This window comes from Panthera leo, chromosome D4 (genome assembly GCF_018350215.1).
Source record: "Panthera leo isolate Ple1 chromosome D4, P.leo_Ple1_pat1.1, whole genome shotgun sequence".
NCBI lineage: Eukaryota > Metazoa > Chordata > Mammalia > Carnivora > Felidae > Panthera > Panthera leo.
Window position 1 is genome coordinate 26674122 of NC_056691.1, and position 15695 is coordinate 26689816.

The window sequence follows — 15695 nt, forward strand, 5'->3', positions numbered from 1 at the left end:
TACGTGATATAGATTACATATAGATTACACTGATACTTTTAAGAATCCAAAAATTCTGTTATAGTTCTGGGCCCTGCTGTAAACGCCTGTTATTCCATTGTATTAGGCTTCTATATATGTGTTAAGAATTCTAACATGACAGAAACATTCCTTTAATAGAGCTTGTGACTTAATAGAATCAGCCAAATGATATTAAATTTCTAGTCTTCAAAGTGAGTCTAGCAAACTACTTAATTTGTTAATGTCTTAGCAGTGTTTTAAATGACTTTGCAGGTAGGAATCCATGTATGAATAACTTTTTCTTGATAGTGGGGCTGAGTGGAAATGTGCTTTTGCTATCACTTTGAGTAATTTTATTTGAGAAGGCTTAACCTTTGTAGCCGAACAGTGTGTAAACAAGCATTTGATAATTTTTGAATTAAAAGTCTTGTTTAAATCTTTCAATCTTATCAAGCAGTAATTTCTGTGCATTTACTGTTCACTTGTGAATGTGAGAATACTCCGTAAGTGTGAATTACTATTTTCTGATATCGTCATAAGCATTAACCTTATTTTGCAAATGAACATACTAAATGCAAGTGTATTTAAATTGCCTAAAGACAAACAATTAGAGATGGAGACAGCATTAGAATATGATGTTTTAAGGATACATTATAGGGAAAATGTGGATGTATATAGATAAGCTGATGACATTTCATTACTGTGTTCGTATTAGCAAATTGTGATTTTGTAAGAGAAATCTAATAAAAGGTTTTGCTAGTACTCAAAGGCCTAATTATTGCTTTCCTGTACAGGAAGATTTTCAATCAATGACTTACGGATTTAAAATGGCTAACAGTGTGACAGACCTTCGAGTGACAGGTAAGACAATTTATACGATGATTCACAAGTTTTGTGTTTGGATTTGTTTCCCGTTTAAACTCATGGTCTCTCTTTCTAGGCATGCTAAAAGATGTGGAGGATGACATGCAAAGAAGAGTAAAGGTATTTTCCATCTCTCGTTGCTTTGCTATAGGATCTTTGAACTCTTCTAAGTGTGAGGTTACCTTTAGCCAATTACAGCTAGTGAAGGGAGGACCACCCTCTTCATTGATATATGCTGTGTCTTTTTGGCAATGAATTTGAAGACAGCTTCACAGGAGGAGTTTCTGGTGAATTAATGTTCCTTTCAAGTATTGAAAATGTAACCTTTAAGATGTTTCACTTTTTTGCCAGTGTTTTAGAATTATACTCTGCTGTTTTAAGAATATTAAATTAAATATTAAATATTAATATTCTAGAGTGTTAAGTTCCTCAGAGGTAAGGACTATCATCTTCAACTTTGTATCTTCAATAGCTCGTACAATGTGTGCAACACAGTAGAAGACCTCAGTAAATGGTGGCTCCCCAAATCTGGTGAAAGCCTTCTGTGAATAATATCCTTGAGCCAGATGATGTGACGATTTGGTTTGCACAGAGATTTAAAAAAGGAAAAAAGTTCTATTTCTGCTTTTTTTCTACACTCGTATAACACAGCATGGTTGTCACAGTGATTATATATTATTGCCTTAGTTGATATTTATAATTGTGCAGTGAATTAGGCAATAAGTTGCATACAATGCCCTAGTTTTAGATGAGGAAAACACAGCTTAAAGGAGTTAAGTAAGCTGTCTGAGATTAATATAGGGCATGCCACTAGGAAGTGGCAGTGCGGGGCTAGAACCCTGATCTTCTGCCAGATCTTCCCATAGTACTGCCCTGCAGTTGTCAAAATAGTCGTGTGTCAGTCATGTATAAACGAGAGGTTTTGCATTTTAGTGTAGAATAATCAGTATTTACAGTGTGACTTTATTTTTATGATGTGATTTTTATAAAGGTTACTATTTTTTCCTAACAGGGTTAGTTTTGAGAGTGTCAAGACTTTCAATTAATACATCGTTTTAAAAAGAAAGAAGTACCGTGTGCTTTTACTTATTTCATTGTTTTGCTTTTGCTGTTTTTAATACCTTACTCTTCCATATGATCTTTATAATTGGTATCAAAATGAACTTTCTGTATATAGTATTAATAGGAAAATAAATAGTAGATACAGTTTTTTTCTTCCAAATATTTTTTTAAAAATCAGATTCTTGCATATACTCAATAAATTAATTTAGTGCTTTATTTTGGTATTTATAAACTAGTATTTCTACAAGTTTGTGTTTATTTTAATTCACCTTTTTTAAAATTTTAGAGTACTCGAAGTCGACAAGGAGAAGAAAGAGATCCAGAAGTTGAACTAGAAGTAATTGAACTTATTTTCTGGTAGATAATATCAGAGAAGTCTACCTCTTAATGTTGTAGTTTTATGAACTGCGTTATAATTTATGGAAGCCCTTTTTAAGGTATTTCTTTAAAAGTTGGACATTGCAAGGGATTTTATTTCCCTTGTATTTATTTTGATAGAATGATAGTACAGCTCTTTCAAATACATGATTTCAAAGCTCTTCAGTATTCCTGTGAGGTAGGAAGAAAAATGACTTTTTACAGATGATACACCAAAACTTGGCAAAACTCAAGAACTTGGACAGTATGAAAAGTTGCTGAACCTTTGTCAAGATCCTTAATTTTCTGACTCTGCTTACAGCATCTTTTTATTATTCCTGTTAAAAATGCTAATTCAGGGGCACCTGGTTGGCTCAGTCGGTTAAACATCTGACTTCAGCTCAGTTCATGATCTCACGGCTTGTGAGTTTGAGCCCCATGTCGGGCTCTGTGCTGACAGCTAGGAGCCTGGAGCCTGCTTTGGATTCTGTGTTTCCCTCTCTCTCTCTCTGTCCCTCTCCTGCTCATGCTCGCTCGTTCTCTCTCTCTCTCTCAAGAATAAATATTAAAAAATTTTTTTAAATGCTAATTCAGTTTTTGAGATATTAATGTAACTTTTGACTTAAGGAAAAATCCATCCCATTGATAAAAAAGTTTTACTTTATATCTCTATTTCAGTAGAATAGGTTTTATGTTTTCTGCAGCTTATTTTCAGGCATTTAAAAGACTATAAGTGAAAGTGTTTGTAATATAGTAAGTCATTAACATTGAGATTTAGGACTTAAAATACTATATTTGAAAATGAAATTCATTTGCCAGACTTTGCATCTTTTAACTTCTAGTCCTTATTTTTTAGCACCAACAATGTTTAGCAGTATTCAGCAGAGTGAAATTCACTCGAGTGTTACTGACAGTGCTCATAGCCTTTACCAAGAAAGAGGTAAGGGTATTTACTATAATCTATTTTAGTGGGTTATTTTTTTTTCCCTTTGGGGGGATAGAGTGCGTTATTGAAGTAATTCTGAGGCTTTTCCATCAAAGCACCCCCAACCACACATATACAGAATTGAGCATTTGGTATATTTTTATCTGGTGATTTTATATATATTTGTGTGTGTGTATATTATCGCATATATATATAATATTACATATATATGTAATATTAGAGTAGCCCTGATAATTTTTTCAAAAAGTCACATGAATTTACATTCTGCTCCATAACATATCCGTGTCTGTTGTCGGTATATAAATATATTTTATATTACTTATTAATGGATATAATAATAGAAGCTGAAATTGCTTGTGGGTAGTCTTGTTTTGTGAATTGAAAAGGAGAAAGCAAAAATGGGAATTTTAGGTAGACATCTTTCATTCAGTTAAATAATTAACTGTTGGATTTGTATAGAACCAGAAGTAAGCCCTAGATGGTGAATACTTTTTCTTTGTGTGTATTTGCATTAATTGAAGTCAATTACAAACTAATATGTAGATAGTTAGGAAGTGGTGAGTAGAGAGCCAACGTTTACCATTGATCTAAGTCTGTTGTTTTCCTGTTTTCTTTTTTTTTTTTAATTTCAACTTAATGAATAGCATAGTAGAAATGTTGAAATTTTCCAGTTGCCTGAAACTCGATTTTTTTTCCTTTCTTTTTTTTAAATATAAGATGAACAGAATAAGCCAGCATTATTTCCTGTTCGTTTTTAATGGCTCCTACAAGATATAAGAAGGGGTAAAAAACTAATTTCTATCCTAACAGGATCTGAGCATCCTGTATTAAGTGAATAGTTTCTGAAAACCAATGTCATTACAACATTTAATTTCATTATTGTTTATAGGATTTTCCTATTTAATGTATATCTTTCAGTGAAAGAATATGTAAGAATGTTTTTGGTGATTTATTTGCTAGACCAGTGCTGTTGCAGAAGCTCAAAAATTGATGGTTCAAGCAGCAGATCTTCTTTCTGCCATTCATAATTCATTGCATCATGGCATCCAGGCTCAGAATGATACTACAAAAGGAGGTAATTGTCTGTTTTACTCTTACTCTTTTTCTTTCTTACCCATCCAGATTATATAGTTTGGTTTGTTCTAAAATTTCGTGTAAGTCAGCCTGTTGGGACCATGGGATGTTTTACTCTGTAGACTTACATAAAATGTAGTGTAGAACTTGGCCATCTCCTGTATCTTACTGTTTGGGCTCTGAATATTTACCCTGTCTGGTGATCATTCTATGATGTCAGCATTATATTCTTTTTTTAATCACCTCTCCCCTTTACTCCTTTGAGAGATCATCACCTCGATTACATAGTATTCCCTGAATACTTGGCCTAGATATGCCCTCTGCGGCCTCATTGCACTCATACATGCCTGTGTTACAACATGTTTTTAGTATATCACATTGTAGTTGTTTGCCTGTTTGTCTTTCCATGACAGTGTCTTAGGCCAGGAGCTGTCTTATTTGTGTATCTCTGAAGTGCTTGGCACATTGTTGACAGTAGGTTATATTTATGAAATATGTCTTAAAATGAAAGGAATACTGTACCTTTTTGTTGTAAAAATTGCAGCTGAATTAACATTTTAGATAATTTGTAGCAGTAGTGATTTTTCAAACTCACTATAACGAGATGATATTTATATTCTCTCTTTTTTTTTTTTTTTTTTAATTTTTTAACGTTTTTTTATTTTTGAGACAGAGACACAGCATGAACGGGGGAAGGTCAGAGAGAGAGGGAGATACAGAATCTGAAACAGGCTCCAGGCTCTGAGCTGTCAGCACAGAGCCCGACGCAGGGCTCGAACTCATGGACCACAAGATCGTGACTTGAGCCAAAGTCGGACACTTAACCAACTGAGCCACCCAGGCGCCCCTTATATTCTCTTAAATTTTGTACTTTCGGTAGATGAATTATATGGTATGTTAATTGTATCTCCATAGACTTGTGATTAAACAAAAATGGAGCCAGGGGCGCCTGGGTGACTCAAGTGGTTAAACATCTGACTCCCATCTCAGCTCAGGTCTTGATCTCAGGGTGATGAGTTCAAGCCCTGTGTTGGGCTGCACACTGGGTATGAAGCCTGCTTAAAAAAAAAAAAGAAAGAAAGAAGGAAAAAAAATGGAGTAGTGTTTTCAGAATTTGGGTGAGGGGATGTATTCTAATCTCGAATCCTAGTTTCAAGGTATCATTTAATTGTGAAGGAAGATAATTGTAAGTAAAATCTCCAAATTAATCTCCCCAAAGCTTTTTAAGTTACCACTGGGTATGTGCTCCAAAAAAAGGACTAAGGGGATTCTGGGGAAGATGGCAGAGTGGGAGGATCCTTAGATCCCCTCATTTCACAGATACACCTTACAACACCCACATCAGTGTTAATTACCCAGAAAACCACTGGAAGCCTGTCAGAACAACTCTCCATAGTCAGATAGAGAGAAGAGGCCACCTGGAAGAGGGTAGGAAGGATGGAGACGTGGTCAGGAGTTAAATGGATCATCAGGGCTGTCTGTGGGAATGAGGAACACTGAGGATGCGGAGAGGGGAGAGCAGCAGACCCCACATCAGGCAAAGGGGACCTACGCTGGGAAGATAAATCCCCATAACATTTGGCTTTGAAAACCAGAGGGGTTTAACTTCTTGTGTTCATACAATCAGTGGGGCTTAACACCTGGAACTTTAAAAATCAACAAGCTCAGCTCTGAGCCAGAAGGCAATAGGAAATTGAGACACTGCCCTTCAGGAGACAGCACAACAGCCCTGCTGAGATATTGCATAGAAGCAGCAGTTTGAAAAACATCTGAGGTATACAGGAACGAGATTTATTTGCTGGTCTCTGAAGTATGCTGCAGGAGAAAAGATCTTTAGGAGACTTCTCGAAGAACAAAAGAGCTGGTGGGTGCCATTTCCCTTCCCATCTGCCCAGCTTAGATAAACAGTCACGGGAACCAGTGCAGGATGCACACTCTCCACCTAGCTTGCTAACAGCACATCCCACCTCTGTGGTCTTCTGCCACCCACAGCAGGAGTTTTCCAAAGCCACTCTATTACCCTATCACAACAGACCAGCACAAACCTTGCTAACACTGTATGCCCCTCCTTGCATTCACCAGCAGACCCGCCCCCTCTAACACTTCCTCAGCAGGAGTCCATCCAGAGTGGTGCCTCAAGCATGACAGCGCGCAAGCATCCCCAACAGGGATCGGCACCTCTCAAAGTGACTCCTACCCTGGGAGAGGGAAGGATAACCACACACATTGGTCTGACTGTAGGCCCTGCCCACCAACAAAAGCTACTCAGGGGAAGACACAGGGAAGGTGGCCTGCAGTACTCTGTGACCACGGCTCTGGCAAACGCCTGGTCTGACCCACCTCAAACCCAAGGCAGTGGCAGACTGGTTCATGAACAACACAGGCACCAAACCCTGTTCACAACAGGCAAAGAGAGTCATTGCAGATGACTGCACTGAAAGCAAACACACCCCAGTAACAACAGTAGGGTGCACACAACACATATAGACACTCTGAAGCACCAGGTTCTGGTGTACAGAGGACATTGTACTATGGTACCACAGGACCTCTTCTTCATAAGACCGCTAGTGTCAAGAGCAGGAGACGTAGCTGAATTTCCTAAACATAGAAGCAGTCACACAGAGAGTTATAAAAATTGAGGATAGAGGAACAGGTCCCAAATGGAAGAACACAGAAAGAGACCTAAGTGAAACTGAGGTAATAGGCCTTTTATGCCATTCAGAATAATGGTTATAAAGATACTTACCAGACTTGAGAAGAGAGTGGGAAATCTCAGCGAGATCCTCAACGTGGAGATAGAAAACAGAAGAGAACCCATCAGACGTGAAGCACTCAATAACCGAAATTGAAAATACACTAGGGCGGGCGCCCAGGTGGCTCAGTTGGTTAAGCTTCCAACTCCTCAGGTCATGATCTCAGGTTCACAAGTTTGAGCCCCATGTTGGGCTCCCTGCTGCCCATACAGAGCCCTCTTTGGATCCTCTGTCCTCCTCTCTCTCTCTCTCTCTCTGCCCCTCCCCCACTTGTGTGCTCACTCTCTGTCAAAAATTTGAAAAATTAAAAAAAAAATAGAGGGCATAGATGGTAGACTAGAAGAAGCAGAAGAACAGATAAGTGACCTGGAGAATAATGGAAAGCAGTCAAGCCAAACAGGACCAAAAAAAAAAAGAATAATTTAAAAAATGAGAAGTAGATTAAGTAGATTAATATTGTCAAGTGTAACATTCACATTTTAGGGATCTCAGAAGGAGAAAAGAGGGCAGAAAATTTACTTGAGGGAATAATAGTGGAAAACTTCTTGAATCTAGGGAAGAAAACAAATCCAGATCCGGGAAGTACAGAGAGTCCCCAACAAAATCAACCCAAGGAGGTCAATACTAAGATACACAGTAATTAAAATGGCAAAAACTAGGGATAAAGAGGATTTTAAAAGCAGCCAGACGAAAAAACAGTTCTATACAAGAGAAACCTGATAAGGCTATCAGCTGATTTTTCAGCAGAAACTTTGCAGCCCAGAGGGAGTAGCATAATATATTCAAAGTGACAACAGAAAAAAACCTGCAACCAAGTCTATCTAGCGAGGCTGTCATTCAGAATAGGAGAGCTAAGAGTTTCCCAGACGAAAGTTGAAGGAATTCTTCACCACTAAGCCAGCTCTATAAGAAATGTTACTTTTTTTTTTTTTTTTTTTAATAAGAAATGTTAAAGGGTACTCTGAGTGGAAAGGAAAGACCATAAACAGGATTAAGAAAAGTAGGAAGCACAAAAGTTGTAAAGTAAGTACAGTTAGACATCAGTCAAGGGATTCACAAAAGGATGGAAAGTATGACACTGTACACCTAAAACATGGGGGAGAGAAGAGTAAAAATTTAGTGCTTTTAGAATGGGTTCAAACTTGGGGCACCTGGGTGACTCAGTCACTTGGGCGTCTGACTCTTGGTTTTAGCTCAGGTCATGATCTCACAGTTCGTGAGTTTGAGCCCCACATCTGGCTCTGTACTGACAATGTGGGGCCTGCTTTGGATCTTCTCTCTCTCTCTGCCCCTCCCCTGCTCACGCGCGCGCTCTCTCTCTCTCTCTCTCTCTCTCAAAATAAATAAACTGAATAAATATATATATATATTAGAATGGGTTCACACTCAACTGACCATCAAATTAATATAGATTGCTGTATGGGTAACTTGTTATAAAAACATAATAGTAACCACAAATTAAAAACTGGTAATAGATATACATAAAATAAAGAGAAAGAAATCCAAGTATATCATGCTATTTCAAGAAATAATAGAGGAAGGAAAGCTTCACTTAAAGCCAACAGACCATGAGAGAAGAAAGCAAGAGAAGAACTACAAATCCGACCATAAAATAATAAGTACATAACTGTTAATAGTTACTTTGAATGTAAATGGACTAAATGCACCAATCAAAAGACATAGGGTGGTGGAATGGATTAAAAAGCAAGATTCATCTATATGCTGCCTACAAGAGACTCATTTCAGACCTAAAAACACATGCAAACTGAAAGTGAAGGGATGGAAAAGCATATATCATGCAAATGGAAGTGAAAAGAAAGCCAGGTATAGTAATACTTAAATTGGACAAAATAGATTTCATAACAAAGACTGTAATGAGATAAAGGATACTACATAATCATAAAGGCAATCAACAAGAAGATACGACAATTGTAAATATGTATGCACCCCAAATGGAAGCACCCAAATACATGGAGCAGTTATTAACAAACATAAAGGAAATAACTGATAGTAATACAATGATAGTAGGGGATTTTAACACCCTACTTACCTCAATGGATAGAACATCCAAACAAAATCAACAAAGAAACAGTGGGTTTGAGTGACACATTGGACCAGATGGATCTAATACATTGGGAACACTGTACCCTAAATCAGTAGAATGCACATTCTTTTCAGGTGCACATGGAACATTCTCCTGAATAGATCACATGTTAGGCCACAAAACAAGTCTCAACAAATTCAGAAAGATTAAAGTCATAGCATGAATCTTCCAACCACGATGGAAACTAGAAATCGACCACAAAAAAATTTGGAAAGAACACAGATACATGGAGGTTAATAACATACTACTGAACAGTGAATGGGTCAACCAAGAAATCAAAGAGGAAATGAAAAAATAAATGGAGACAAATGAAAATGAAAACAGTGGCTCAGAATCTTTGGGGTACAGCAAAAGCTGTTCTAAGAAGGAAGTTGATAGAGATACAGGAGAGAAAAAGCAAGAAAAATTTCAAACAACCTAACCTTACACCTAAAGGAGCTAGAAAAAGAACAAGGTTGCCTGGGTGGCTCAGTCAGTTAAGCATCCAAGTCTTGATCTAGGCTCAGGTCATGATCTCATGGTTTGTGAGATCAAGCCCACGTTTGGCTCTGTGCTGAGAGTGTGGAGCCTACTTGGAATTCTCTCTCTCTGCCCCTTTGTCCCCTCTCAGAATCAATAAATACATTTCAAAAATAGAAAAAGAACAAAACCCCAAAAGAAAGAAAGGAAATGATAAAGATTAGAGCAGAAATGAATGAAATAGGAACTTAAAAAAAATGATAGATTAATTAAACCAGGAGCTGGGTCTTTGAAAAGATCAACAAAACTGATAAACCATTAGCCAGACTCCCCAAAAAGGAGAGAGAGAGAGAGAAAGGACTCAAAAAATGAAAGAGGTCAAATAACAACCAACACCACAGAAATACAAAAGATTATAGGAAAATGTTATATAAAATCATATGTCAACAGATTGAGACAATCTGGAAGAAATGGATACATTCCTAGAAACATAAACTACCAAAACTGAAGCAGGAAGAATTAGAAAATTTGAACAGACCAATTACCAGGAATGAAATTGAATCAAAAATCAAAAAGCTCCCAACAAACAAAAGTCCAGGACCAGATGGCTTCACAAGTGAATTCTACCAGATATTTAAAGAAGAGTTAATACTTCTTCTCAAACTATTCTAAAATAGAAGAAGGAAAACTAAATTCATTTTATAAGGTCAGCATTACCCTTATACAAAACCAGATAAAGAAACTACAAAAAAAGAGAACTATAGGACAATATTATTGATGAATATAGGTGCAGAAATTCTCAGCAAAATACTAGCAAACCACATTCAACAATACATTAAAGAAATTATTCAACATGATCAAGTGGAATTTATTCCTGGGATGCAAGGATGGTTCAGTACATTTGCAAATCAATCAACATGATGCATCACATCAATGAAAAAGGTTAAAAACTGGGATAATTTCAATAGATGCAGAAAAAGCATTTAACAAAGTACAACATCCATTCATGATTAAAAACAAAACCAAAAAAGTAGGTATATCTGAATATAATAAAGGTCATATATGAAAAATGCACAGCCAACATACTCAGTGCTGAATAAGTTTTTCCCCTAGGGTCAAAAACAATGCTGTCTACTCTCACTACTTTTACTCAACATAGTACTGAAAGTCATAGCCGCAAGCAGTCAAAGAAAAAATAAAAGGCGAGCAAATTGATACGGAAGAAGTAAGGCTTATTTGCAGATGATATGATACTGTATGTACATGAAAACCCTAAAGATGCCACAAGAAAAACTAGTAGAAGTGATAAATGAATTCAGTAAGGTTGCAGAGTACAAAATCAATAAACAGACATCTGTTGCATTTCTGTACACTAATAAAGTAGCAGAAAGAGAAGAAAACTGTCCCATTTACAATTGCATCAAAAATAATACCTAGGGATAAACTTAACCAAGGAGGTGATAGACTCTGAAAACTATATAAAATGTTGATGAAAGAAATTGAAGATGGCAAAAACAGATACTCTATGCTCATGGGTTAGGAGAACAAATATTGTTAAAATGTCCACAATACCCAAAGGAATCTACACATTTAACATAATCCCTGTGAAAATACCAACAGCATTTTTCACAGAACTAGAACCGGTCATCCTAAAATTTGGTTGGAACTATAAAAGACCCTGAATAGCCAAAGCAGTCTTGAAAAAGAACAGAACTGGAAGTATGTGAATCCCAGATTTCAAGCTATGCTACAAAGCTGTAGTAATCAAAGCAGTATCGTACTGGCACAAATATAGTCACATAGATCAATGAAACAATAGAGAGCTCAAAAATAAACTCATTTGACAAAGGAGACAAGACTATGCAATGGGAAAAAGACAAGTCTCTTCAACAAATAGTGTTGGAAAAAGTTTACAGCTACACGTAAAAGAATTAATCTGGGCCACTTTGTTACATCATACATACAAAATAAACCGTAAAAATCCTTGAGAGTTGAGGCAGTAATTTCTCTGACATCAGCCATTATCACCATTTTTTTAGATAGGTCCCCTGAGGCAAGGGACACAAAAGCAAAAATAAACTATTGGAACTACACTAAAATTAAAAGATTCTACCCAGCAAGGGAAACAAAACAACTTTCTGAATGGGAGAAGATATTTACAAATGACATACCTGATAAGGAACTAGTACTCAAAATATATTAAAAACTACAGCTCAACATGAAAAAACTCAAATCCAATTTTAAAGCAGGCAGAAGTCAGGAACAGACATTTCTCCAAAGAAGGCATACAGATGACTAATAGACACTTGAAAAGATGCTCAACATCACTCATCATCAGGGAAACACAAATCAAAACTACAATGAGGTATCACCTCATACCTGTGAGAATGGCTAAAATGAACACAAGACACAACGGTGTTGGCAAGGATATAGAAAAAAAATGAACCTCTGTGCACTATTGGTAGGAATGTGAACCAGTACGGCCAGTGTGGAAAGCACTGTGGAGTTCCTCAAGAAATTAAAAATAGAATTATCATATAATCTAGTAACTTCACTACTGTGTACTTACCTAAAGAAAAGGAAAACACTATTTCAAAAAGGTATATGTACCCCTGTGTTTATTGTAGCATTATTTATAATAGTCAAACTATGGACAAACATGTCCATTAATAGGTGAATAAAGAAGATATGATACACACACACAAACAATAGAATACTACCTGTAAAAAAGAATGATCCTTGCCATTTGCAACAACATGGATGGATCTAGAGGGTATAATGGTTAAGTGAAGTCAGTCAGGATAGGCAGATATACCATATTTCACTCATATATGGAAATTAAGAAACAAAACAACAAAGGAAAAGATGAACAAAAATCAGACTCTTAAATATAGAGAACAAACCTGTAGATACCGGAGGGGAGGTCGGGGAGGGAGCATGGGTTAAATAGGTGAGGAGATTAAGAATACAATTACCGTGATAAGCACTGAGTAACATATAAAATTGCAGAACACTATATAGTGCGTCTGAAACTTAATACTGTATGTTAATTTTACTGGAATTTAAGAACATAACTGGAGTAAATCAAGAAATGGGAAAACATGGAATTTTGGGAATATGAGAATCCAGCATAAGAGAATAATCAAGAAAATCCTGAGGGTAATTATGCAGTGAGATCACCAGATAGTAACTCAACAATGTATACATGGTGAAAAAGTTTAGCTTGGAGACAGTCACAAGGCTCTAGGGGCGATGTCTCAAATATAAAACCTTTCGTCACCAGTGAAATTAATACAATAGCTGTTGTGTTTAATGTAGTAAGAGTTTTAGACAATTGGCAAACGATTTGGGGTTGAAATGTTAACTATGTAGAAAGAAGGCAAACATAAAGTAAGACAATGATTAATTGCAAAATAAGCCTAAAAGTTAGTTATTTCCATGTTTGCAAAGTTTTCTGTGGCCTAGATATGAATATCATTTACATAATGGTGTACATGCCTGAATATTGATCATGATAAAATTGTGATTTAACCATATTAGAGATGAGGGGGCGGCAGTGTGTATATGTATATAATTTATACATGTTTATAGTATACATACATATATCCGACTTCTTGAAGATGAAGGAGTAAGTCAGAGATAATGTGTAAAACTGAAAAAACATGGAGTAGCATTATAAGCCTGTTATTTGGTGATATGGGAGTAAATTCCAAAAAAAAAATACCTAAGAGGAAATGGAAGAGATGGCTTCATTTCATAATATGGCACCTCTAACCTCCTGAGGACTGAGCTTGGTGCTGAAACAGAAACTTTGCTTCCTTAGTCTTGTTGATTTTATTTACCAGCTGGCAGTGTACAAGAGAGATGGGAGCTGACTTTTTTTAAAATCACAACCCGTTAGGCCTGTGCTGTGATGTACTTGTGCGAGAAACTTGAGTTGTTTACTTTTTTTTCAGTTGAGATACAGCTGATCTATAACATTAGTTCCAGTTATATACCATAATGTTTCAACATTTATATTACTCTTAATTAAAACATTTTTCTTGTTAATAAAAAAATCCATGCACACACAGTCCCACCCATGTGGGTGTTTGTGTATAATCCAGAAGACTTCTGGTTTTGGATGTTAAAGATGTCTGCAGCTTCTCTACACAACCACCTGAAAACTATAAAGAACATGAGAAACAGAATCCTCCCAACTTCTTAAAAAATAGGAAACCCTTATAATACAAATAAAAAAAGAAGGGCTTAAAAAAAAAAAGTGAAGGGCTGCCAAACACATTAGCAATAGAACCCAGATGAGGGAGAACATTAAGAATGGATTCCAAGATTTCTTGGTGTAAACATAAGTGGACCAGCAAAGCACATGTTTTCCAAAGTAGTTGGTGTAATCTGAAAGACAAAACCAGGGACGCTTTTGGAATAATGTAAGAGTTGGGTATTAAGTTGGCTGTGGGTACCTGTCTGATTAATATCCTGGGGATACAAAGGAAGTAGGGCCATGCAAATGCACTGAAGATGTTATTCCTGCAAGATGAAGAGGATGCTAATTAGCAAGCTAACAACTGGTAATTTTTGTTCAATAAAGGAGATAGATAATTTCCTTTGCATGCTTACATAGGCACATCATATGGGGCTTAACTGCAGGTCAGTGAGGCTTCCTGTTAGTCTAGAGTACTATTCTTAACATCTCAGCCAAATAATTGCCTCAAGAAGCATTCATTCAGTGATGTGATATTAAAAAAGCAATTGCATGATATTTATACACAAATATTCCAGAAATTTAATGAACAAAGAAACACAAAAGGCAGATGAAAAACACAGACCAGAGACATTTTTCTGTACAACTTCAAAGAGTTTATTAAAAAATTAACTATAAAACAAGACTGCAAAGCAGGAATACTAGAAATAAAGTAAAAAATAATAACATAGTACAAGTGAGCAGGCAGAGTCCAGCTAAGAAGGAGAAAAGTCCTGAAAGTGAAAACAGTAAAAATTGGACTGCCTGGGTGGCTCAGTCAGTTAAGTGTCCAACTCTGGATTTCAGCTCAGGTCACGATCTCCTGGTTCATGAGGTCAAGCCTTACATCAGGCTCTGTAGTAAGGGCACAGAACCTGCTTGGGATTCTGTCTCTCTCCCTCTCTGTCTCTGTGCCCCTCCCCTGCTGGTTCATGCTGTCTCTTTCAAATAAATAAACTTTAAAAAAAAAAAATAGTAAAAAGTATGCTACCCATTGCTGAAAAGCTGCAAAGGACATGGAGATCAGGACTGAGGAAATAACTAAGCAAAAGGAAAGTGAATAAAAATAGCCAAAGAAGATTCAATATATTCATAATTGATGTCCCTTAAGAGAGTAACCAAATTATGGAACAGGAAAGAAAATCTTAAACATTTCTAGAAAGAAGCAAATACAATTAAATTTACAGGCTTAATTGGAAGCCTGTATAATGACATAATGTCCTAGGCAACATTGATGAGTATTAATTACTTCAGATATAAAGCAACAGTTAAGTGTGCAGCCTGACTTCAGAGTCCTTCACATCAGCATTCAACACAGAAAGTAGAACAGAATCTAAAAGTTCTTGGTTAAAGAAATGTGATCTAAGAATGTCATATCTCTTAAGTGCCACTCAAATATTATTAAAACTTGCAAGGACTCTGGAAATATTTTTTCTCTGACTTTCCTGGGGGAAAAAGATTGGAATAAGGAATGAAATTCAACTTACTAAGGCATAAATGGAAAAGCTGTGGCATAAAGGATGAGCAGTAAGTAGTAAATCCATTTCATTGTAGGAAATTGGTTTTACTAAATATAACTAAAGTGCCATGAACCTTGACAGTATAAAAGTAATCACTTAAAAGTCAAGAGGTAAAGGAGGAAAGAAGAATTTTTCTTTTCTTTTTATATTGTTTTTGTCCAAAGACACTAGTTAACAGTCAACAAATCGACCACAGAAATATAGTTAGATTTAAATATATAAAGGTAACTGTGATGGAGATAATTCTATTTTGGTGGGTAAAGGGAGGTGAAAATCATTGATTTTCATGGGTGAGGAGTTTAATAGATACCTGTCT

At 36.3% G+C, this 15695-nt stretch overlaps 1 protein-coding gene across 2 annotated transcripts in view; it reads left to right on the plus strand.

Annotated features, from left to right (window-relative positions):
• Positions 1–15695, plus strand: part of NAA35 (N-alpha-acetyltransferase 35, NatC auxiliary subunit) — a 91700-nt gene that overhangs the window by 35486 nt on the left and 40519 nt on the right. For both annotated transcript variants that reach the window (XM_042913101.1, XM_042913100.1), the window contains exons 7-11: positions 795–861; positions 941–984; positions 2213–2263; positions 3140–3223; positions 4190–4304. In XM_042913101.1, coding sequence (XP_042769035.1) covers positions 795–861; positions 941–984; positions 2213–2263; positions 3140–3223; positions 4190–4304 — 361 coding nt within the window. The remainder of the gene's footprint in view (positions 1–794; positions 862–940; positions 985–2212; positions 2264–3139; positions 3224–4189; positions 4305–15695) is intronic.